At 38.1% G+C, this 26415-nt stretch overlaps 1 protein-coding gene across 4 annotated transcripts in view; it reads left to right on the top strand.

Moving 5' to 3' along the window:
• The window catches only part of MTMR8 (myotubularin related protein 8), a 62884-nt gene extending 46241 nt beyond the window's left edge, over nt 1–16643 (top strand). For 2 of the 4 annotated variants that reach the window (XM_031660743.1, XM_031660744.1), the window contains exons 7-12: nt 1040–1172; nt 2505–2614; nt 8924–9049; nt 10185–10234; nt 12572–12772; nt 15427–16642. In XM_031660743.1, the coding sequence (XP_031516603.1) occupies nt 1040–1172; nt 2505–2614; nt 8924–9049; nt 10185–10234; nt 12572–12772; nt 15427–15559 (753 nt within the window). In that variant the 3' untranslated portion in view covers nt 15560–16642. Of the gene's footprint in view, nt 1–1039; nt 1173–2504; nt 2615–8923; nt 9050–10184; nt 10235–12571; nt 12916–15426 lie in introns of those variants that run through there. The other 2 variants (XM_031660745.1, XM_031660746.1) reach the window with 2 other exon arrangements.
• Nucleotides 16644–26415: the final 9772 nt, after the last annotated feature.

Genomic DNA, 26415 nt, shown 5'->3' on the forward strand with positions numbered 1-26415 from the left:
ATAGGCCCAGAAAATAGAAAATCACTTAATTAGTAAGATGGTCATTATCATAGACAGTCTCTTGGCTTCCTTCTAGTTAGTCTATTCATATCTCCGCAAGTCTCATTTACTCCCTACCCCACCCAGCATTCTTCATATGACTTAGATATTTTCTGATTACCACAAGCTGAACATAGTGTTAAAACAATTGGTGGTGTCTCCATTTCAATTTTGTCAGTGAGTAAAAGTCATTTATCTCATGCAGTCACATTTTAGACATTTTTCTAGAACAGCTATTTAAAACTAATTGGGCTTTTGTGGTGGTTTATGCCTATAATCCCAGCACTTTGGGAGGCCAAGGCAAGAGAATTACATGAGTCCAGAAGTTCAAGGCTAGCATGGGGAACAGCAAGACTGCATCTTTACAAAAAAAAAATTGTAAAAAAAATTAGCCCAGCATGGTAGTGCACGCCTGTAGTCTTAGCTGTTCAGGAGGCTGAGGCAAAAGGATTGCTTGAGCCCAGGAGTTCGAGGCTGGAAGGAACTCTGTGATTGTGCTGCTGCACTCCAGCCTTAATGACAGGTGAGACTCTGTCTCTTAAAAAATAAATACAATTAATTCATCCTAAAGCTCTTAAACTTCTTTCTAGAGCTTCTCAGTTGTAAATATTTTTGAACTTTTGCATGTTTCTCAGTATAAAACCCTTTCAGCTGAGAAAACATTTGTGGTAGGCAGCTCAAAATTATTATTTCAGTTTTTTAGATCAGATATCCTCATAGCTGCTATATCCTTTATCTCTTAAGAAAGGTTTTCATAATGAAACAAAACACTATGTCTCCCTATTTTTCCCCTATATGAGTCTGTTACTAAAAGTACCTGATGTAAAAACTAGTGAAATTCTCTCCATTCCAGAATGTATCTCATCTGATTTAACTTCTTTTTAATTGGGATTAAAAAGAATTATGATTTTAAACTGTTCAGAATGAGGCATTGAGATTGATGAACTCCATTCTTTCATCATCTGACCTATCTGCTCTATTATGTTATCCACTATTGCAGTTGAATGCCATGGCCAACCGAGCAGCTGGGAAGGGATATGAAAATGAAGACAACTATGCCAACATTCGCTTCAGATTCATGGGCATTGAGAACATCCATGTAATGCGGAACAGTCTGCAGAAACTCTTGGAAGGTACAGGGATTTCACCTTGGCTAGGCAAGCGGCCATAGCTTTGCATTATTATGAAAGCAGAAAGCATGCCTGATTTGAGGTGGAATATAAAAGCAAGCAGGTGAGCAGAGTCAGTAAGTGGTTAGGTGTTTAACTGTCGTACGAATCTAGCTTACATAGTACTGAATTACAGCAGTGTTGGTCTGGAAAAAGGAGTAAGATGTTCAGTTTCATAATTCGATAAAGTTCATCTGGGTCTGGTCTAGTTGGTATGAAAATTATTTCTCTCCGTAGAAATACAGAGGTTGATTTTCAGGGATAGGCAAACCAACATAAGTATTAAATAAATTTGGGGTTGATTTTATCATCCTCAAGGTAAGAAATTACCTTATTTAATTTGGTATAAGGATTTAGTCTGATTTCATCACTATGCTGATGAAGCTGAATTTAGACCTCAAAAGAATAAAGTTGATATCAGACAGTTTTGGTGATCTGTTATCGACTACAAAATGATTAGGGTCAGAAAGGAGGCAAGGTGGGATTGGGGCCTTACAAGACTCTTGGGTGTAGAACATTTCTCCTAAAACCACTACCCAGATTCCATGATGTTCAATGTCACTTCAGGCAGAGATAGTGAAAACCTGCCTTCTTTAGTGAACTCCCCGTTCTTCCTCTCCTTTCTTCAATTTCTTACTTGTGTAGTCTGCCATGACCTCCCCTTTACATCACCCTTGCCAGATCTCATCTGCTCAGTCTGCATCCCTTTTAAAATATTAATGTCCCTCTTCCTTAGGTCTCTTACTCCTTTCTTTTTTGCCCCAGAATATGTTATGGAAAAGGACTTTGTTTTACAGATTTTTAAGGCAAAAGATTTCCCTCTGCTGGCTAATTATTGCAGAGTGCATAAAAATTAACTGGTAATTTTTTTTTCAACTTGTTGACAGAACAGGGCTACAGGGAGTAGATGGGGATGTGGGAGTAGAGACAGATGCTGAGGGCCTTCAGAGTTAGCATAAGTGGGTGGGATTAGGATAGGGATCAAATATGTTTTCTAATCAGGGGAGGTATGTTTTCCTGTAGATGCTAATTCAGTCTTCTGGCTCTCTTCTTGAGAGATTTCTAAGGGCTTGAGAGTGGGTTCTACAGCGTAATAAAGCAGGGGCCCAGGCTAAGAGATCTGATAGGCTTTAGACCTAGTTCTGTCCCTGACTCACTGTGTGGTTTCTAACTAATCATTTAACCTTTCTGCCTCAGCTTCCTCACTTACGATATGGAGATCCACTTTCTCCCCTTTCTTAATGAATAAATCGAGTTGATCGTGAATTTCAATCTCTGCTTCCTTTTCTACCTTAGTTTGTGAATTGAAAACTCCAACAATGAGTGAATTTCTTAGCGGCCTGGAGAGCTCAGGGTGGTTAAGACACATTAAAGCTATTATGGATGCTGGAATTTTCATTACAAAGGTAATAATCAGGACTTTTAAAATTGCACTGACTTTAATTATGAGATATGTTGAAGTAGTAGTGTGCCATGGAAAGAATATTGAAAAGAAAATCTAGTTTCTAGATTCAGCTCTGCCACTAATTCACTGTGTGCCCTTGGGCAAGTCTCTTTTCTTCTCTGGGTCTCAGTTTCTCCATCTTTAAACAAGGTGGTTGAACTAAAATCTAATGATGTAACTTTCAGGCGGCCACAGAATTCTTTGGGAATATTATTAACCCTCTCCCCAACTGGAAAAATGAACATATGATGGTACATACAGAAAATGAACCTCAATTTCAGAGGGTCCACAGAACCCTGGACTTCACATTAAAAACTCCTAGGTGATCTCTAATCGATAAGTGATAATAATTGATCTCTGGCTCAGTTATTCTATGATATATTTTTGTGTTGATACTAAGGTATTAAGTACAAGAGTGTGTGTGAAATAAATGCAGAGCTTACGTATCTATGAGTTTTCAGAACTCTGAATACAAAGACCTATTTTTTTAAACGTCTTTGTATAGATCTGCCTCCAAATGCAGTCTAGGTAGGCTTTGTTACCCTGTATTTATGCTGACCCATTTATTTTCTGATCTGTAGGACCCTAGGCTCTGTAGCCTTTGTTAAGTGGTTTGTTTTCTTACAAAAAAACAAAAACAAAAACAAAATTCAGTGTATATTTTCTCATTTTGACATTTTGTTTTTATGTATTTCTACATGAGAACTCTCCCTCTTCATCCCACCCCCATTATTTGTTAAAAGTAAAGGAGATAATGACTTTTCATCCATCTGCTATAATTTTCTCAGTTGAAGGCAATGTTATATATAGCTTCTGGCTTAAAAGATTTGAAGATTGTATGTAATTAACTGCCTTAAATATCCAAGCCCTAATGCTTTCTGCTTTCCTAGTCCTGTTGCCTGCACTTTTCATTGTTATTGATGTTCACTATGTGACCCTGTCAGTTGTTTCAAGCGCACTATTCTAACTATTCTTTGTTCTGTTCCTTTTTCATAGATTCTACATCCATATATCTATAGTCCCTTTCTGAAACCAAGTTTATTAGACCAAAGAGAGTGAGGATGGATAAGAGGGAGATCTGATAGACAGTACAGCCTTATAAATATTGGTTGAATTAAAATGAATGAACCAAAAGGATAGGCTTGGATTGCACAGTGTTTCTGTGTTCCCTATCTCTATTACCACCTATCCAGTATCCCAAGCTTGAGAACCTCAGTCAGCCTTGAATTCTACCTCTTCTCCTCCATCTGGCTATTGCCAAGTCCCATGTGTACTGCTTCAAAAGTGTTTCTCAAATCTGTCCTTTCTTTCCAGTCTCCACTGCTACTTCTCTAGTTAAGATAGCCACAACACATTGCCCACAGTATAATAACCTCTTAACTGCTTTACTTGGCTCTAGCAGTTACTCTTTAGTTTGGGAACCAAATTGCTACTAAAGTTATTTTTCTTGAACATGTCTGATCATGTCACTTTAAACTCAAAATCCTCCATTGGTTATCAATTCTATTGCCAATAAGACCTCATAAGCTTGACATTCAGAGTCTTTCACAATGTCACCCCAACTTGGCTGTAGTGGACCTCTTGCTATTCTCTAACATACTATGTTACTTCTTTTTCTCTCTCTTTTTTAAATGTTTATTATATTTACTTGTTTTCTCATTACAAAAGCAGTACATGTATATTATCAAAGAAGTAAACATTTCAGAAATATATAACATAAAATGTAAACATTCCCCATAGTTTGTCCCACAGTGCACACACATCACTGATAGTAGTTTAATGTTTATGTTCCTCGATCAGCACTGTCCATTTGAATTTTTTGTGATGATGGAAATATTCTCTATCTGTACTGTCTAATACAGTACCACTACATGTGGAAATTGAGCACTTAAAATGTGGCTAGTGAGACTGAGGAACTGAATTTATGACTTTATTTAGTTTTAACAAATTCAAATTTAAGTAGATATAGGTGGCTAGTGACTACCATATTAGACAGTGCCGTTGTAGAATTTTTCAACGTATAGAGTTACACATATTAATACTTTGTGAAATGAGCTCATACTGTGCATACTGGTTTTTTTTTGTTTTGTTTTGTTTTTGTTTTTGTTTTTGTTTTTTTTGAGACAGAGTTTTGCTCTCGTTGCCTGGGCTGGAGTGCAGTGGTTTGATCTCGGTTCACTGCAACCTCCGTCTACCGGGTTCAAGGGATTCTTCTGCCTCAGCCTCCTGAGTAGCTGAGATCACAGGAGCATGCCACCACGCCTGACTAATTTTTGTATTTTTAGCAGGAACGGGGTTTTGCCATGTTGGCCAGGCTGGTCTTGAACTCCTGACCTCAGGTGATCCACCAGCCTCGGCCTCCCAAAGTGCTGGGATGACAGGTGTAAGCTACCATACCCGTCCCATACTGTTCTTTAATTGACCTTTTATACTTATACTATTTAATGAGCATTTGTTAAGACAGTTCAGTCAGTACTACGTCATTCTTTTCAGCAACTATGTTATATTCCATTGTAGTAATTTACCATAGTCCCCTGTTGATGAAGAATTTAGTTGTTCCTAATTTTTCGCTAATGCAGATATTGCTGCATCAAATATTCTTAAACATGTATCTTTATAGAAGTGAATTTTCTGAGTCAAAGAGTATGAATGTTTCAAATTTTAATAGATGTGGCCGAATTGCCCTCCAAGTAGGTAATACCAGTTTCCATTCCTATCAACAGTGCCTGTTTTTCCATTTTGGCAGCAATGGTTATCATCAATCTTTTTGATCTTTGCCAGTGTGATAGGTGATACATTTTATATTATGTTTTAATTTGTATTTCTTTAATCATTAGTGAAATCCAGCATCTTTTTCTGTCCACCAGTGACTTTTGACTCCGTTTGGAGCCCTAAACAAAGAACATGGTTGCTGCCATCATGCTCTGCCTACTACCTGAGGTGTCTGCTTAATTGAGAAGTCAAAAAGGTTGAAAAACTTTTTTCCAGATCTCTTTAACTCCTTTTTTACCTGCAACCTGACTACCTTTCTAGGAATACCATTTTTTCTTGTACCCCATTACAGAGATTATTCATTGCCCCGCATCATATGAACCACATGACCAAGGGCAGTTTCACTATTCTTGCTCCTTACAAAAGCCCCTCCTCCTTTCAGATCTATTTCATTTAGCTATACCACCCTATACACCTCCTAGTTACTCTTCCCCCTCCATTAAGGATGTTGGGAACAGCCTTGCCACCTTCTTTTCCATCCTGATTCTTCCCGTCATCTGAAGAGATTTGAATGTCAATGTACAATTTATCAAACATTCTGCACTTATAGTTCTTTGGACTTTTTATAATTCCAGCTTTCACATCCTTAATCCAGCTAGCATAGTTCTTCTATCTCATGGAAACCTCTGCACTTTTAACTCCTCTTTTTCCAAACTTCTTTTTTCTTCCCTGTATACCAAGACCGGATAGTATAGCACTTCATCCATTCCACCTTGTCTCTTATCCTTCCACTCTACCTGCCCTGCTAGCCACGGTCATTCTCTGCTCTTACACCCTGACCTCTAAGCATTGCTGCAAATAAATATATCCCATAGATATGTTAGTTGGTACTATCACAGGTTTATGCTTGATAGTCTTAGCTGAGGTCCTGTAGTTGCAGGGCCACGGAACAGTTATTTTATGTGTATTTGGTTGGCTCCCAGTCCTGTTTCACCAAGCAGATATTCCTTGTACCTTGCTTTCAAACTGGCTACATCATGGTAACTTCCCTTCTATAAGCCCATATTGAAACATGTCCTTCATGGAAAAATGTATGTAATACCTCTTCTCACTATTATCCTTACCAAATTCTTCGCTATCTCAGAGGGCATGGTGCCCCATCTTCTGTGTAAGGATACTCACTCCACCTATATTTGAAATTCCATCTCTTCCTACTTTAAGGAACCAACTCTATCGGTTAAACCCTCTTTGTCTTACATTTTCAACCTATTATTTTCGACTGGCTTCTTCCCTCAGTAGTATGCTCAAATGGTTTCTCATTCCTAAAGAAAAAGTACTTTTTCAGTCTTCTAGCTATTGCCCTCTTTCCTCTTGGTTATAACCTTCTGAAAAGTAGTTAGTCTTTCCTATTAGTACTTCATCTCCCTTCACCTTTCAGCCCACTATGATCCAATTTTCATATATTGCTCTTCCAGAGGTCTTATGACCTTTGATTTGTCGTATCTAAGACTCACTTGTTAGTCTTCACTCTATTTTGACCTTTCTGTTGCATTTGGCACTGTTCACTCCTTTTCACTTTGAACCCTTTTTAGTCCTGACTTTTATCCAACTACTCCCTCCTGGATCTTTTTTTTTTTTTTTTTTTTTTTTTTTTTTTTAACCTTTTGGGCTTTTTTGAACAGGCTGACTCTTATGATAATCCTCCTTCCTCTACATGCCCTTTAAGGGTCACTGCTTTTTAAGGTCTTCTCTTTTGTCACATTTGGTCTCTGCCTGGACAGCGTCAACTATGCACACAGTGTATACTACTGTCTCTATTCAGATAGTGGTGAAATCTATACTCTGGCTCAGATCTTTCCCTCTTCTGATCTTTAAACCCACATGTCCAATTGTCCCACTGGACTTTCCATTAGATGTCCCTGAACTACCTCAAACTCACCATGGCCAAAACAGAAATCTTACATATCCCCACTACTACCTAAAACTTTCTTTTGTGTTCATTATTTAGTCTAATGGCACTACCATCCACCTGGTTGCTAAACCACACATTTCAGAGTTATCTTTAAGTTTTCCTTCTCTTTCATCCCATGTCTAGTCTCTCACTCTGTCCTGTTAAAATGTTCATAATTAAAATCCCTCTTCTGTTTTTCAGCTCCACTGCTACTACCTTACCTCAGGCCTATATGGACTTTCACGATTTTAGTAGCTCCCTAACTGGTCTTCCTATATCCAAACTCATGTCCTCTCAATCCATTCTCCTTACTGCCACCACAGGGATCTTTCAACGATGTACATCTGATCATGGCACTCCTCTGCTATCAACTCCCTATTGCCATCAGATAAAATGTATACCTGATTTGTCTGACCCTTGTCCTCCTAGCCGGCTCTATCACTCCTTGTTCTCTCACTTCCAGCTTAGGCTGAGCCATTAAGTGTTCTTCCTCTATGTCATGCCTCCTTGCAGTGTACACTCTGTTACATCATTCTCCAGCCTGAAATGTCCTTTCCTCCTGGTCCATCTGATAAATTCCTATTCATCTTTCCAGACCCACCTTAGTTGTCTCCTCCTCCCTGGTTATCTTTTGTGCCTTTGTTATACCTGGCATGGATTTTTACCTTTTATTTTTCATTAGTTTGCAGCCATGCATATAAGTGTTTGTCTCTTTTGTATTCCCAGTGCACATCATAGTGCCTCTTGTACAGTCACTCAATTATTGGCTAGGTGTATGGATGAATGAATGAATGAGTGAATTAATGTCCTTCTTCACCTAAGGAAATCCTACTCTTTCTTCAAGGGTCGAGCTTCCCTGGCTCCTGCAAAAGAATATTGTTACTATACATTACTGTATATTACCAGTAGTTTTTCCATTGTATTTTAATTATTTATTTATCTTCGGTCACCCTGACTAGTTTGTGGGTTCCTTGAAAACAGAAACTGAGTCTTATTTTTGTATTTCTAATACCTGGCACATAGAGGCGCAAAATTGTTAGAATGAATAAGTGAATGGTCAATATGTACCATTGCCAAAATTTCCCAGGTTGAGTAACTGACCAGATTTTTACATCATTCTGATTGTATTTATATAATCGCTTATTAAAGTGACCTAAGACAGGCGAGCACCTCCATCTTATGTTGAAAGCATTTGTGTTAGTAAGACTAAAACAGCTAGAGGAGATTGTTGTCAGATCTGGGACTAGAATGCAGAGCTGTCTGTGTTTTTGAGTGTGAATTCTTCCTCCAGTTCACCTATTCCTCTGAGAATTGATCCTTGGTTTCTTCCGAAGCTTAGTGAATTTAGAAATCCCCTCATTTTTCTTTTTGCCCTGCATTATGGGTTAGTTTTGATATTCTTTTCCTATTTGGTAAGCTGTCCTTCTCTTGTACTCCATTGTTTTCCTTTTCATTCCCCATAGAAGATGCTAACTTTATGAGAAAAAATTAATGTAGCCCATAAGACCAGGTTCTCTGTGCTTTAGGGACTGTATTTGGCAACTCTTTAACCCAACAAGCTATGCAAGGGTTGCTTATGGTACTTTTTTTTGCCTCTTGTCTTCACAGGCAGTGAAGGTAGAAAAGGCCAGTGTCTTAGTCCATTGTTCTGATGGGTGGGACCGCACAGCACAAGTCTGCTCGGTGGCTAGCATCCTCCTAGATCCATTTTATAGGACATTCAAAGGACTCATGGTAAGAGAGCACGCTACTGTATTTTACTTTGTGTAAGAGACAGATTGCGACAAAATAAAAAGAACTCTCAAACAACTTTTTTTTTTTTTTTTTTTTTGCCAGAATTAACTCTAAGTCTACAAAAATAGCCTTTTCAATTTAGCTTCTTTTCATTAAATTTAGGTGTGTACTATCTGTATACTTTCTTTTGTATGTTCAACATACTTCTTACCTATCAGAACATAAGTTATATGTAATAGACTACTGTACAGAGTAGGAAAAGCTAAAAAAGTTTGCAAAACTTAATGGATGACTGTTAAATAGGCTGTCCAAGGGGCTCATCATCTTTAACATGTCAGCTGTTTGAATGTCAGACTCATGATTGTTTTCTAGTGCTGAATCTAAGGCCTCTTAGTTGATCTTTCTAAGAAACAGAACTCACCATAGTGGTTTATTCTCATTTCTTTGGAAATCTTTTTCTTTTTTTTTTGAGATGGAGTCTTGCTCTGTCACCCAGGCTGGAGTGCAATGGTGCAATATTGGCTCACTGCAACCTCCGCCTCCTGGGTTCAAGTGATTCTTGTGCCATAGCCTCCCAAGTAGCTGGGATTTCAGATGTGCACCACCAAGCTCGGCTAATTTTTGTATTTTTAGTAGTGACTGGGTTTCGTCACATTGGCCAGGCTGGTCTCAAACTCCTGGCCTCATGTGATCTGCCCTCCTCAGCCTCCCAGAATGCTGGGATTACAGGTGTAAGCCACCATGCCTGGCTGGAAAATTTTTTTTGATGGTTAAAAATGGTTTTGTTACTAGTATAAAGCTAAGAGCTGCATTTGGATTTCTGTTTTTCAAAGTTTCAGTTTAATATCGTGCTTGTCAGGATTGCATTTAGTTATGGCTCAGTGGCTTGTCACACATCATGTGAAAGCCAAAGGAAATTTGACTCTGGATATGTCTGAGAGCATCTGAAATTTGAAGGCACCCTGTATAGGCCTGTGAATGAAATCTAAGTTACTTACTTAGTTATCATTTAGGAAATTAACTATTTTATGATCAGTTCAACCATTTCAGCAAAGTGTTTTGACATTCTTGTGTGTATAATTAATTCATTTTATGATTTTCCTAATGCAAACTCTTTCTTTTGTATAAAATGAAGATCTTGATAGAGAAGGAATGGATATCCATGGGCCACAAGTTTTCCCAAAGGTAAAAATATACTCATTTTGAAGGAAGAGGCTGAGGGTAGTTCATTAGGGTGAAGTATGTCAAAACCTCAGTATGTACATGTAAAAGAAGGAAGAGGAAGTTGAACATTGCATAAATCTCTTTTCATCAAGAAACAAGTATTCTAGATACTATCCTAGGGCACTAAGGTGACAAAAGTAACCAGAATATTATCCCTGTTTTTAAGGAGTACAAGTAATTATATCAAATTGTTAAATATTTCAAGGAAGAAAAAGGCATCACAGGCTACAGAAGGAAAAGTGCTTAACATTGCACGAAGAGGTCAGGGTAGGCTTCCAGGAGTACACAGCATTTAAGGATGAATTTTTGGAAATGAGAAGAAATTTAATAGGAAGAACAAGGGAATGAGGAGGTCATTCAGAGGGACTAATATCAAGATAATGCACCTTAAAAGGTGCACCTTTTGAAAGATAAAAGGTGCACCTTTTGAAAGATAAAAGGTGCAGATTTGTTCTTTTTTAAGGGGTGAGGATAAGGGCTTATATTTATCTGTTGTCTGCCATAAACCAAACTGCTTCACTAAGGCTTTATCTGTGTTATCAGAACAATCGATAAATATTTGTCAAATGCCTAACAATGTGCTGTATATTATATCAGACACTAAGCTGATTCCAAAGGCAAATAAAATTTGAGATTTGACTGGGCGCAGTGGCTCATGCCTGTAATCCTAGCACTTTGGGAGGCCAAAGCGGGTGAATTGCCTGAGGTCAGGAGTTTGAGACCAGCCTGGCCAACATGGTGAAACCCCTTCTCTACTAAAAAAACAAAAATTTAGCCAGACATGGTGGCGAGTGCCTGTATCCCGACTCCTTGGGAGGCCGAGGTAGGAGAACCGCTTGAACCTGGGAGGTGGAGGTTGCAGTGAGCCAAGGCCACACCATTGCACTCCAGCCTGGGTGACAAGAGCAAAACTCTGTCTTAAAAAAAAAAAAAAAAAAAAAAAAAATTTGAGTTTTACCCCAAGGAGATTATAATTCAGGTCTTATTTTCCCCCATTAATATGTGTTCATTTAATTTCATTTGGTTGCCACTCTCTAGCCATCTGGGTCCATGTATTTATTCTTCCTTCACCCACAAACTTTGGACCAGTCATTATGTTAGGTATTGAGAAGACGGAGTTGAATCAGATATAGTCCCTATCTCTTCTTTGAAAGAAAAGAAAAATCAGTGATGACAGTGTAGTATGGTAAGTGCTTAAGACAGAGGAAAACATAAACTAAGGAAGTTTACCCATTCTGTGGCAAAGAAGGCTTCCTGTAATAGCTGACATTTTAACTGAGATTTAAAGTATGAGTAGATGTTATTTAGAAAGGGAAAAAGCATTCTAGCTACTGATGTGTTTTAAACCATAAAGGCATTAAACAGGATTATGTGTTTGAGGAGCTGCAAGCAATTCAGTGTGACTGGGTCAAAGGGTGTTTAGGGAGAATAGAGGAAATGAGGCCAGGGAAGCGGAGCCAGAGGAGAAGATCATTCAGAGCCCTGGTTTTTTTTTTTTTTTTTTTTTTTTAAAAAAAAAAGCTAAAACACTTGAGTGTTTTGTGTACATAGTAAAGCTATATCGGAGGACTTTGGACAAGGCAGTGACATGATGTTTAGATCTATATTTTACAAATATCCCTCTGACAGCATGCAGAAGATTGAAATTGGTGGCAAGGGGCTGAATTAGTAGGCTACCAGAATTGATGAGGGCCTGAAAAAAGACAGAAGCAATGGGATAGATTCAAGGGTATTCAGGAAGTAGAACTCACCAGAAGATGGGAGGAAACATTAAACAGTTCTGGGATGAGGTTTCATTCATGTACTTTAATAAATGTTTCTTAAATACTAATTTTGTGCCAGACACTATGCAGTAAACAATATAGATGTGGTCATTGCTCACATAGAGCTAAATGTAGCTATTTAAATTAAATTAATTAAAATTAAATACAATTAAAAATTCAGTTCCTCAGTCACAGTATCCACATTCCAAGTGCTTAACAGTTAGTGGCTGCTATATTGGACAACACAACTGTATAAATTTTCCATCATTGCAGAAAGTTCTATTGGAAAGAGGGTGTATAAAAAAATAGACTAGATGACCAAAGGGTTTAGAGTATAGATGACAGTGAAGGACACCAGCAGCTAAGAGGTCTGCTGGGATTAACTAGCTTTGAAATTCTGGCTGGCATTTTGGTATGAGGTGTTTCCTTGCTGCTGCCAACAGAGACAAAAGATGACCCTCCTACAGCCTATTCCCAACAGTGTAATCCTTAATGCTAACTAGTGTCTTCCTTTACCTTTATTTGCATCTCTCAGGTGTGGCCACCTCGATGGGGACTCTAAAGAAGTGTCCCCTATCTTCACCCAGTTCCTAGACTGTATCTGGCAATTAATGGAACAGTTTCCCTGTGCCTTTGAGTTTAATGAAAACTTCCTGCTAGAGATTCATGACCATGTTTTCTCCTGCCAGTTTGGAAACTTCCTTGGTAACTGCCAGAAGGATCGGGAAGATCTAAGGTGAATTTACTTTGTGAGAAGACACTGAACAGGGAGAAGGGGGTCAGTGCAAAAAGAATGTACCTACCACCCTGAATTTGACATAGCAGTCAAGAAAGGGGAGGAGATAACAATAATAAAAAGAACTTTTGAAGCATAAAGCACTCAATGTTTGCACAGAGATCTCTCAGAACCCTGAGATTTCCCATCTGTAAAATAGGGATAATAATGCCTACTTTTTAGAGCAATCATGAGGATCCAATAAAATAATGGATGTACAAGGCCTTTGCAAATAATTAATTGCTGTGCAGGTACAAGTAGTCATTATCTACAGTCCTTTCTCACTTATATCAGAGATCACAAACTAGCAGCTCGTAGGCTGAACCCAACCCAACAGGCATGATTTGTTTAGTCTGTGGAGTATTTTTTTAAACTCCTAATTAGTTGCCAGCATTTTTGTTTATTTCCGTAGGTGTTTGGGGAACAGGTGGTATTTGGTTACATGAATAAGTTCTTTAGTGGTAATTTGTGAGACTTTGGTTCACCCATCTCCTGAGCAGTATACACTGAATCCAATTTGTAGTCTTTTATCCCTCACCCGCTTCCTACCCTTTCCCCCTGAGTTCCCAAAGTCCATTGTGTCATTCTTATGCCTAGTTGCTAACATTTAAATATCAGTAGATTTCACATAAAAATCCAGTTATTTTAGAATGTTTTTTATAAATATTCTGAAAAATCAGGAGCTTTGGCAACACTAGACTGTGTTTTCTCATGATAATAATAAGCTAGAGGTGAATAGTAGCTGTTCCATTTGGATGAGGCAAACTCACTCTTGTTGACTGCAGTTCTTACCATTCTCCATAGTTTATTCTTAGCCCATTTCTAATGTTATCTGCCTAGTTCTAGCAGGCAATTGAGTTTGCACCCCTCTCTTAAACTAACATCTTGGCAATATATGAGACATAAGTACTTTTTGAAATTGACAAGGTAGAGCTCCTATGAACAGTATCTTCGTTATTTTAGAGACAGAGAAAAAGAAATAGAAAAGTAGCTGTTTCACAACTCACTCCTATTTCACAGCTGTTGGCTGAGTTAGTAGTTAGCCCAACCCACAGGGCCCTTTATAGCATAGCCAGGATGACATTACTTCTCTGTGATTTGGTTTTCCTGTCAACATAGAGAACAATAATAAGTCTTTCTGTTTCAACATTTGTATTTATTTGGTAGTGTCTCTCTTGATGCCATGCATGTTTCTCTCTCTCTCTCTCTTTACAACTAGACCTTTGTCACTTTCTCCCCAAATTCTTTTAAGATATTCATTCTGTCTTTGTTTACCTATGCATTAAAACCGAGAATCTTTTCCATAATCTTTTTCCTTCTCTTAAAATCAAGTCAATATATGTGGTATTTTTCACACAAATCTGGATATCCATTTAAAAAACATAGCAGTTGAACATTTTAACATATTTTAAAATAGTGATTACTTAAAATAAGCAGAAGTGTCATTCATTCATGAACGGAAAAGCACGGGCTTTAGAATCAGGCAGACTTGGGTTCAAACTTTGGCTCTGTTACCTACTAACTATGTGACCTTGAGCAAAATAATATTTAGCCTCATTTTCTCGGTAATTTTGGGCTAAAATATCTCAAAAGGTTTTATTGGGAAAATTTAAGGAGGTATTTTAGGTAAAGAGTTTGGAACAGTGTTTGAACACATAGTAAATACTCGACAAATTAGTTACTTTACCAACGGAATTTTTTTTCTGTTATAAACCAACAGCAAATGAGAAAGATGGATATACAGAGCCTTTGGCCTCACTGGAATGCTCTGACAATTGTAAAAGTTACAAGACCACAATTTTAGGTCTTACTGCTTATATCACTCTTCATTTCTCCTTTAGCTTCCTTTGACATGGTGTGTGTGCAAATGACCTTCTCATGAATGGTTATACAGCAGCTCTCTTTGGGAACCAGTGGATCTCATGTATTTTGAGGTGTTAACTAAGGGACTTGCTTACTGGTTAAGCAGGTTCCCCATGGTGTCAACTAAAGTATAAGAATCAGTTCTGTAATATAAATGCCATAGTCTTTAGTTGCCCACCTGGGATAGCTCATGAGCATTTTCTAGTATAAATTTCCAATTGTCTTTCACTATGTTAAACCTTCTGAAGGGAGGAGAAGCTGGCTTTAAGTAAAATGAAAAATAGAAGAGCCACAAATTCACCCCGTAGAACCTATCTCTTAACTTACCAGACTTTTAAAAGCAATTCCAGAATTTTTAAAACCAGAAAAGTCATTAGTTCATAAAATCCTTGATTTGGAAGATAACTTAGAGGTCACATTTAACAGTGAGGAAATAGGCCCAGAAAAAACTCGGGATTTTCTTAAGATCACACAGCTGTTCCACACAGAGACTGGACTTAGAATCTCCTGTTCTCCAATATGGAACTCTTTCTAGCCTCTCATTTATTTTAAAGATGGATAAATTGAAGCCCAGATAATTTGTTACTCCATCAACACTTTTTATCTACTTATTTTTCTTCTGTCATATCCTGTCCTCCTTTCTTGAGTTGGGTTACTTGTTAGTAAAATTTGCTGCTTATCAGTTCAACAGGACTATTGAGATTACTTGCTTACTGCTTTTAATTTTTTGGCTTGTTTTTCTTTTCTAACAGAGTCTATGAGAAAACACATTCTGTGTGGCCTTTCTTGGTTCAGAGGAAACCAGACTTCAGGAACCCTCTCTATAAAGGCTTCACTATGTATGGGGTACTCAATCCTAGTACTGTGCCCTACAACATTAAGTAAGTTCTTAAGTTTTTCCCTCCTTTCTTATAGCAGGTCCCAGGGTCTCAGCTTCCTTGCTTCTCCTTAGATAGCTGCCATCATCTGTACAAGCCTGGCTATGGAGTAGGATACTCTGTCCTCATATCACCCATACCTTGCTGCTTCTGAAAACAAGAGCCCAATTCCTTTTGATTTTCAGGGCTTTGCTGTTACCTGCTTAGGGAAATAGATAAGAAATTGTAGTTGATTTGTAGGAATACAGCCAGTCAAGATAACATTTGTTTGATTCATTTACTCTTCCTCTGTATCTTCTACTTTTCTGTCCCTTACCCAATAAAGAAAAGAAAAATAAAGGAAACCAGGAGAGTGCTGGTAATGTTTGTTATATTTTTCCAAAGCTTCTGCAGGCTGAAGCACTCACAAAGAGTGCAAAGCAGACATTAATATATTTATTAGCTCTAATAGCTCATTTTGTGGATTCTTTAGGATTTTGTAAATGTAAGATCATGTCATCTCTGAATAGAGAGTTTTATTTATTCAGTTGCAATTTGGATGTCTTTTATTTCCTTGCCTAATTGCTCTGGCTAGAACTTCCAGTACAGTGTTGGGTAAAAGTAGTGAAAAGAGGCACCTGTGTCCTGTTCCTGATTTTTTTTTAGGGGGAAAGCTTTCAGTCTTTCACTATTGAGTATTGATGTTAGCTGTAGGTTTTTCACAAATTTCCTTTTTCATGTTTCGGATGTTCTCTTCTGTTTCCAGTTGAGTGCTCATTGTATTTTTTTTTGCTATTATTATATTTTAAATTTTAATTGACACAATAATTGTACTACGTATGGGATATAGAGTGATTATGCTGTATTTGCCTTTGTGTGCCCGGCTTATTTCGTTTAACATAATTTCTCCAAGCTCATCTGTGTTGCTGTGAATGACAGCTTTTCTTTCTTTTATATTGCTAAAATAATATTTCCTCGTGTGTATATATCACATTCTCCTTCTCAATCCATCCGTTTATGAACATTTAGGTTGATTTCATATCTTGGCTATTGTGAATAGTGCTGCAATAAACATGGGAGTGCACATACCTCTTCGACACAATGACTTCATTTTCTTTGGATATATACCCAGTAGTGGGATTGCCAGATAGATCATAGGGCAGTTCTATTTTTATATTTTTAGGAAGTCCATAATGTTTTTCATAATGAATGTATGATTTACATTTCCACTGATAGTATGTGAGCATTCCCTTTTTTCCATATCTTTGTCAGCGCTTGGTATGTTTTGTCTTTTTGTGAATAGCCATTCAAACTTGGCGAAATGATATCTCATTGTGGTTTTGATTTGCATTTTCATAATGATTGGTGATGTTGCATTTTTTTCATATACCTATTGGCCATTTGTATGTCTTCTTTTGAAAAGTGTCTATTCAGATCTTTTGCCCATTCTAAAATCAGATTGTTTGCTTTGCTATTTAGTTGAGTTTCTTTTTTTTTTTTTTTTTTCTTTTGAGATGCAGTCTCACTCTGTCGCCCAGGCTGGAGTGCAGTGGCCGGATCTCAGCTCACTGCAAGCTCCGCCTCCCGGGTTCACGCCATTCTCCTGCCTCAGCCTCCGGAGTAGCTGGGACTACAGGCGCCCGCCACCTCGCCTGGCTAGTTTTTTTGTATTTTTTAGTAGAGACGGGGTTTCACCGGGTTAGCCAGGATGGTCTTGATCTCCTGACCTTGTGATCCGCCCGTCTCGGCCTCCCAAAGTGCTGGGATTACAGGCTTGAGCCACCGCGCCCGGCGAGTTTCTTATATATTCTGGTTATTAATCCTTTTTAGAAGGATAGTTTGCAAATATTTTCTTCCATTCTGTGGGTTGTCTTTTCACTTTGTTGATTGTTTCCTTTACTGTGCAGCAGAAGCTTTTTTAGTTTGATGTAGTCCCATTTGTCTACTTTTGCTTTTGTTACCTGTGCTTTTAGAGTCATAGCCAAAAAATCGTTGCCTAGTCCAATATTATGAAGTGTTTTCCCTATGTTTTCTTCTAGCAATTTCATAGCTTTTAGTCTTTCATTTAAGTTTTTAATCCATTTTGAGTTGATATTTTTATGTGATGAGAGATATGTACCTAGTTCTTTTCTTCTGCATATGGGTATCCATTTTTTTTTTTCAACACCATTTACTGAAGACTGTACTTTCCCCATTGTTTGTTCTTCACACCTTTGCCTGTATATGCATTTGTTTTTCTAGGGTATCTATTCCATTGGTCTGTGTGTCTATTTTTAGATCAGTACCATGCTATTTTGCTTACTATAGCTTTGTAATACATTTTGAAATCAGATAGTGTGATATCTTCAGCTTTCTTTCTTTCTTCCCCCCAGCCGCCACAAGTTTGCATCAGCTATTCGGGATCTTTTGTGGTTCCATATGAATTTTAGGATTCTTTTTTCTATTTCTGTGAAGAATGCCATTGATATTCTCATTAGGGATTACATTGAATCTATAGATCACTTTGGATAGTGTAGACACTTTAACAATATTAATTCTTCCAGTCCATGAAGATGGGATATCCTTCTGTTTATTTGTGTCCTCTTCAATTTTCTCCATCAATGTTTTATAGTTTTCAGTGTGAAGATCTTTCACCTCCTCTGTTAAACTTATTCCTAGGTATATGTTTTTTGTAACTATTGTAAGTGGGATTGTTTTCATGATTTCTTTTTCGGATAGTTTACTATTGATGTATAAAAATACTGCTGATTTTTGTATCTTGCAACTTTACTGAATTTGTTTATTAGCTCTAGCAGTTTTTTGGTGGAGTCTTTTGGGTTTTCTGTATACGGTGAACCCTTAAACAACACGGATTTGAAATGTGTGAGTCCATTTATATGTGGATTTTCTTCCACCTCTGCAACCACTGAGTCAGCAAGACAACCCTTCTTTTTCCTCTTCCTCCGCCTACTCAACGCAAAGATGACAAAGATGTAGATGTTTATGATGATCTACATTCACTTAATTAATAGTAGATGTATTTTCTCTTTCTTATGATTTTCTTAATAATATTTTTTTCTTTAGCTTAACTTATAAGAATACACTATATAATACATATAACATACAAAATAGGTGTTAATGATTTTTGTTATTGATCAGGCTTCTGGTCAACAGTGGGCTACCAGTAGTTAAGTTTATTGGTAAGTGAGAACTTATACATTGATTTTCCAGTGTGCAAGGGTCTGACAATTCTAACACTGGTATTGTTTGAGGGTCAACTGTATACACTCATGTCATCTGCAACCAGGGATAGTTTAACTGCCTTTCCAATTTGGATAACTTTCATTTCTTTTTCTTACCTAATTGCTGTGGCTAGGAATTCAGATACTAAGTAGAACAGAAGTGGTAAAAGTAGGCATTGTTGTCTTGTTCCTGATCTTAAGGAAAAGCTTCCAACTTTTCCCTGTTCAATATGGTGTTAGCTGTGGGTTTGTCATATATGACTTTTATTTGTAGTGAGGTACATACTTTCTATACATAATATGTTGTTTTTATCATGAAGGGATATTGAATTTTGTCAAATGCCTTTTCTTCATCTATTGAAATGATCACATGGTTTTTGTCCTTCATTCCATTTAGTGTTCTGTGTCACATTTATTGATTGGCATATGTTGAGCCATTCTTGCATCCCTGGGATGAGTTCCACTTGATCATAGTGAATAATCTTTTTAATGTGCTGTTGAATTCTGTGTGATAGTATTTTGTTGATGATTTTTGCATTTGTGTTCATCAGGGATATTCTTTTTCAATTGTGTCCTTGCCAGGCTTTGCTATCAGGGTAATGCTGTCCTTATAAAATGAGTTTAGAAATATTGTCTCCTCTTCAATTGCGTCAACTAGTTTGAGGAAAATTGGTATTCGTTCTTTAAATGTTTGATAGAATTCAGCAGTGAAGCCATCGAGTCCTGGGCTTTTCTTTGATGGGAGATTTTTATTACTGTTTCGATTTCATTACTCACTATTGGTCTGTTCAGATTTTCTATTTCTTCTTTTTTTTCTGTAGAAAAGTTATTTTTTCTTTTTTTTTTATTATACGTTAAGTTCTAGGGTACGTGTGCACAACGTGCAGGTTTGTTACATATGTATACGGGTGCCGTGTTGGTGTGCTGCACCCATTAACTCATCAATTGCATTAGGTATATCTCCTAATGCTATCCCTCCCCCCTCCCCCCACCCCATGACAGGCTCCAGTGTGTGATGTTCCCCTTCCTGTGTCCAAGTGTTCTCATTGTTCAATTCCCAACTATGAGTGACAACATGTGGTGTTTGGTTTATTGTCCTTGCAATAGTTTGCTCAGAATGATGGTTTCCAGTTTCATCCATGTCCCTACAAAGGACACAAACTCATCCTTTTTTTATGGCTGCATAGTATTCCATGGTGTGTATGTGCCACATTTTCTTAATCCAGTCAATCATTGATGAACATTTGGGTTGGTTCCAAGTCTTTGCTATTGTGAACAGTGCTGCAGTAAACATACGTGTGCATGTGTCTTTATAGCAGCACGATTTATAATCATTTGGGTATATGCCCAGTAATGGGATGGCTAGATCCAATGGTATTTCTAGTTCTAGATCCTTGAGGAATCACCACACTGTCTTCCACAATGGTTGAAGTAGTTTACAGTCCCACTGACAGTGTAAAAGTGTTCCTATTTCTCCACATCCTCTCCAGCACCTGTTGTTTCCTGACTTTTTAATGATCGCCATTCTAACTGGTGTGAGATGGTATCTCATTGTGGTTTTGATTTGCATTTCTCTGATGACCAGTGATGATGAGCATTTCTTCATGTGTGTGTTGGCTGCATAAATGTCTTTTGAGAAATGTCTCTTCATATCCTTTGCCCACTTTCTGATGGGGTTGTTGTCCTTTACATCCCTTGTAAGTTGGATTCCTAGGTATTTTATTATCTTTGAAAGTTGTATATGACCAGGAATTTATCCATTTTTTATAGGTTATCTGGGTTTTCTGGCATTGAATTGTTCCTGATACTATCTTGTGATGCTTTTTATTTCTGTGGCATCAATTGTAGTATCTCTCTTTTTTTAAATCTGATTTTATTTGAGTCTTCTCTGTTTTTTCTTAGGTCAGCTAAAGGCATCTCAATTTTATCTTTTCAAAAAAACTACTCTTTGTTTCATTGATCTATTTTAAGTCTCTCTTTTCTTTTCTTTTTTTTTTTTTTTTTTGAGACAGGGTCCTGCTCTGTCACCCAGGCTGCAGTGCAATGGCACAATCATGTTTGACTGCAGCCTTGACCTCCTGGGCTCAGGTGATCCTCCTGCCTCAGCCCCCCTGAGTATCTGGGACTACAGGTGCATGCCACCACATCTGGCTAGTTTTTTAATTTCTTTGTAGAGTTGGGGGTCTCACTATGTTGTCCAGGCTGGTCTTGAACTCCTGGCCTCAAGCAGTCCTCCCTCTTGGCCTCCCAAAGTGCTGGGATTACAAGTGTGAGCCACCAGGTCCGTCCTCTTTCTTCTCTTCTCTTTTCTTTATTTTCTTTCTTTCTTGAGATAGGATCTCACTCTGTTGACCAAGCTGGAATACAGTAATGCAATCATAGCTCATTGTAGCCTCAAAATCCTGAGCTCACATGATCCTCCTGCTTCAGCCTCCCAAGTGGCTGGGACTACTGGTACATGCAACCACACCTGGCTAATCTTAATTTTTTGTAGAGATGGGGTCTTGCTTTGTTGCCCAGGCTGGTGTAAACTCCTGGCTTCAAGTGATCCTTCCACTTTGGCCTCCCCAAAAGTGCTGGAATTATAGGCATGAGCTACTGTGCCTGGGCTCTTTCATTTATTTCTACTCTTTATTATTTCTTTGCTTTTACTAGTTATAGGTTTACTTGGGTTTTAAAATGTTTAATTCCTTTGGTGCATTGTTAGGTTTTTATTTGTGATCTTTTTTCGTTTTCAATGTAGACATTTATTGGTATAATATTTCCTTTTAGAACTGCATTAGCTGTGTCCCAAGAATTTTGGTATGTTGTATTTCAATTTTCATTTCTCTCAAGAAATTTTTAAACTTCCTTTTAATTTCTTCATTGACCTGTTGGTCATATAAGAGCACGTTGTTTAATTTTCATGTATTTGTGAATTTTCAGAAGTTTCTGTTGTTACTGATTTCTAGTTTTACACCATTCTGGTAAAAAATATACTGGAAATTATTTTGATTTTCTTAAATTTGTTAAGGCTTGTTCTACAGGCTACCTGTAGAACAGGTAGATCTGTCCTAGAGAAAGTTTCATGTTCTGTTGAGAAGAGTGTTTATTCTGCAAAAATTTGATCAAATATGCTGTAAATGTTTGCTAGGTTCATTTGATTTAGTGTGTCATTTAAGTGTGATGTTTCTTTATTTTCTGTCTGGATGATCTGTCCATTGCCGAAAGTGACATGCTGAAGTCTCCTTATATTATTTTATTGCAGTCTATCCCTTAGATCTATAATAATTGCTTCATTTATTTGGGTACTCTGGTGTTAGGTGTATACATATTAAAAATTTTCGTATCATCTTGTCGAAATAACTCCTTTGCATTATATAATGACCTTCTTTTCTCTTTTTATAGCTTTTGCCTTAAAGTCTATTTTATCTGTTATGATTATAGCTACTCCTGCTCTTTCTTGGTTTCCATTTGCATGGAATATCACTTTCTATCTCTTCACTTTCAGTGTGCATGTCACTCTGGGCAGGTACCCCCTGGAATTGGTATGCCTGGCTGGTAAGTATGTAGGCAGCAGAGGTCTGCCAGTTTGGGGCAGGGCTCCATGGAAGCAACATTTCTGGCTGGTATACCATTGTCACATGGTGGCCAAATCACCAATTTGGGGCAGGGGCACCTGGAAGCAATATGCCTGGCTAGTGAGTGCACAGGGTTGCACATGGACAGTGAACCTGGCTGGTGAGTGTGCGCACATCACTGGGCAGTACTCAGTTTCTTTACTGGGCAAGATTACCTATTCCTCTAGGGACAGAGTACCACTTGCCTTTGTGCTGGAGCAGTGGACCTAGACTCTGAGAGGCTAGGGTTGGTTGCTGCAGTCACCAAAATGTGCAAGACAGAGCCTTTCCTAGGCAGCTTGTTCTCAGAGGATAGAGTGCTGTGACAGCTTGGCTGGGGAATGGTGCACCACCATTAAGGTGGTGTAATGGCAGTGCAGCTTCAGCAATGAAAAGATGCAGTTATTGCTGGCTCCTGGAGCAGGATACACGCTAGCTGTGGCTCTGGTTTCAAGACGGCACTGTATAGCTGCAGCTTGGGTTATGGTGAGAGAAAGATGTACAGTGAGTAATGAAATTGAAACCATAATAGAAAGTCTCCAATCAAAGAAAAGCCCAGGACTCGATGGCCTCACTGCTGAATTCTACCAAACATTTAAAGAACGAATACCAATTCTTCTCAAACTAGTCAACAAAATTGAAGAGGAGACAGTACCTCCAAACTCATTCTATAAAAACAGCATACCCTAATACAAAAACCAGACAAGGACATAACAGTAAAAGGAATATCCCCGGCCAATACCCCTGACGAACATGAACGCAAAAGTCCTCAACAAAATACTTGGAAACAGGGCCTAGTCATGGTGGCTCACACCTGTAATCCCATTACTTTGGGAGGCTAACGTGGAGGATCACTTGAGCCCAGGAGTTTGAGACCAGTCTGGGCAACATAGTGAGACCTCATCTCTACAAAAAAATAAATAAAAATTAAAAAATGAGGCAAGAGTATGGCTGAAGCCTAGGAGATCAAGGTTGCAGTGAGGCATGATTGCACCACTGCGCTCCCACCTGGGTCACAGAGCAAGACCCTGCCTCAAAAAAAAAAAAACAAACAAAAAAAAAACTAACAGAATTCAACAGCACATTAAAAAGATGATTCACTATGATCAAGTGGAATTCATCCCAGGGATACAAGAATGGCTCAACATGTGCAAATCAATAAATGTGATACAGAATGCTGTGGAATGAAGGACAAAACCATATGATCATTTCAACAGGTGAAGGAAGAGTAGTTGACAAAATTTAATATCTCTTCATGATAAAAAACTTAACAAATTATATATGGAAAATATGTACCTCAGTACAATAAAGGCCATATATGACAAACCCACAGGTAACAACAGGGAAAAGTTTAAAGCTTACCTACTTGGAGTTTATTGAGCTTTGTAGTTATCTAGATTCATGTCTTTCATCAAATTTGTGACATACTCTCTCATTATGTCTTGGAATATTCTTTCCCTCCTTTCTATCACTCTTATCCTTTTAGGACTCTCTCTATGCACTTATTGGTCTGCTTAATAATCTTCTACAGGCCCCTGAGGCTCTTTTCATCATTTTTCTTTCTGTCTCGCAGACAGGGTAACCCCAGTGGACCTATCTTCCAGTTCATTAATTCATTCTTTTACCTGCTGAAATCTGTTGTTTAACTATTCTAGTGAGTTTTTCATTTCAATTATTGTACTTGTCATATCCAAAATTTCTGTTTTGTTTCATTTTTATTATTTCTGTCTATTGATGCTATCTATTTGGTGAGATACTATTCTCCAGGTTTCCCTTAGTTATTTTTCTATGGTTTCCTTTAGCTGTTTGAGCATATTTAAAACAGTTGATTTAAATTTGTTGACTAGCTAGTATCTGGGTTTTCTCATAAACAGTTTCTATTAATTGTTTCTCTTATGAATGGGGCATATGTTTTTGTTTTTTTTTTCTTAATGCCTCATGATTTTTTTTGTTGTTATTGTTGAAAACTAGGTAGTTTCAATATTATAATGTAGTGGAAATCAGATTTTTACCTCTCTCTAGGGTTTTTTGTTGCGCCTTGTTGTGGGTTGTAATTGTTAGTTTCGTAGTTTTTCTAAACTATGTTTTTAAAGATTGTGTTATTTGCCACATGTAGTCAGTGAATTCTCTGTCAGTTAGCTTAGTTCTCAGATAGTGATTTCACAGAGATTTCCTTAAATTCCAGAAAAATAACAATAGTTATTCTAGTCTTTGCAGGTTGGCTTTTTGTTGATGTATTATCTTCAATGCTTAGCTGGGCCACTTGTATCTTAGCCATGTCCTGCTTCTGTGGAGCCTAAAAGTAAGCCACAGGTGAAAGCTTAGGGTCTCCTCACATATTTTCTGAGAATAGGTCCAGCCCTCGGCATGTGTCTGACCTCCTACATTCCCTGGTATTTGCAAGAGCTTTCCAGAGCAATTTTTTTTCTTATGTATCTGCTTCCCCAGCCTTTTTCTTCCCAGGCTTTTTATTCTGTCTGCTGCTCGCTCCATCTATTATCCCTTGCCTCAGGTGGCTGTGGCTAGTATATTTGCCTTTAAGTGCTTTCAACAAATATCATGAAAAAGGCCACTCCAGCTCTGAGAAAGTTCCAAAGTGGACAAAATAAAGTCAAGGTCCTGAGCCTATACCTTAGGGATCTACCAGGCAGGCCAAAATATATAACCATAGTTTTCTGAGATCAAGATTTATATTGCTTCCCTTGCAGCAGCAAGCCACATCAGTAATGTAGTCTACCATCTCCAAGGCCGTCACTAAGCTGGGGAATAGGGGATGGCAGAGAGGGAAGTCGACATGTTGTAGCACCCTCTTACCAAAATTTATTAGTCTCTTTTTTTAACTAAGTATTTTCCTGGTTTTTGTAGTTCGTGTAAGTTTATTTAAATTAGATTCTAGAATTTGAAAATGTTTATTCTTACAGTTTCTTCCTGCTTAATTATTGCTTTCATGGAGGTATGGAGTTCCCTACTCCACCATTTTTGGTGTTATCACCAATGATAGGTATTTTTCATTGCCACCAATTATTCTTTTTAGCTTTGAGTATTCCAAATGGGAACTTCTCAGTGAAGTGAAGGTATTTTACATGTACTTATTGACAACTGTAGTGCCAGAAATTCTGCATTTCCTTAAGATATAAAAACCAGATTTAGGCTGGGCGTGGTGGCTCATGCCTGTAATCCCAGCACTTTGGAAGGCCTGAGGTCTGGAGTTCGAGACCAGCCTGACCAGTATGGTGAAACCCCGTCTCTACTAAAAATACAAAAATAACCCCAGCTACTTGGGAGGCTGAGGCTGGAGAATTGCTTGAACCCAGGAGGCGGAGGTTGCAGTGAGCCAAGATTGCGCCACTGCACTCCAGGCTGGGTGATAGAGGGAGACTCCATCTCAGAAAAACAAACAAAACAAAACAAAACAAAAAAACAGATTTAGGGGAAGATGGAGTCAACATATTTTTCCTACTCCCCCCACTAAGTAAAACTAAAGCCCATGGACATTATGAAACAAATATTAACCCATCATGAAAAATTCAGAGTAGAAGGCAGATTGGCTAGGGTCCACAGGACCTAAGGAACAACACGATGGTGAGTTTCATGGGTTTTCTTTTTGCCTCATATAACCCAGACTTGGAGATGAAGAAGCTGGCAACCCAGAAATAACATGGGAACAGAAAAAAAACCACAAATAGAAGTCATCTCTTTCTAGCCAAAGGACCAGAAAAGAGCCTAGTAAGACAGAAAACTTGAGAAAATAACTGCTCTGTGTCAAACACTACAGAAAACACTATGGCTCTACTTGGTCAGAAAAGGCCATGTCAGGAGTCTAGATTTCTGGCCTCATCGAGCTATCACAAAATACCCAAATAGCCCCCTGCCAGTGTGGTGTCAGAAAAGGCCAAGTGAGGAGTTGGAATTTAAATCCCTAAAAGAGACACTTCTGTCCCTGAGGTGTCAGTGGAGACCATATGGAAAGTCTGGACTTCCACTAAGTGGTAATAAGGTAACTCTTCCCCTCCCCACTTGGATATGATCAGAAGAAGCCTAGTGGAGAGTCTGGACATTCACCT

This window comes from Papio anubis, chromosome X, assembly GCF_008728515.1.
Source record: "Papio anubis isolate 15944 chromosome X, Panubis1.0, whole genome shotgun sequence".
NCBI lineage: Eukaryota > Metazoa > Chordata > Mammalia > Primates > Cercopithecidae > Papio > Papio anubis.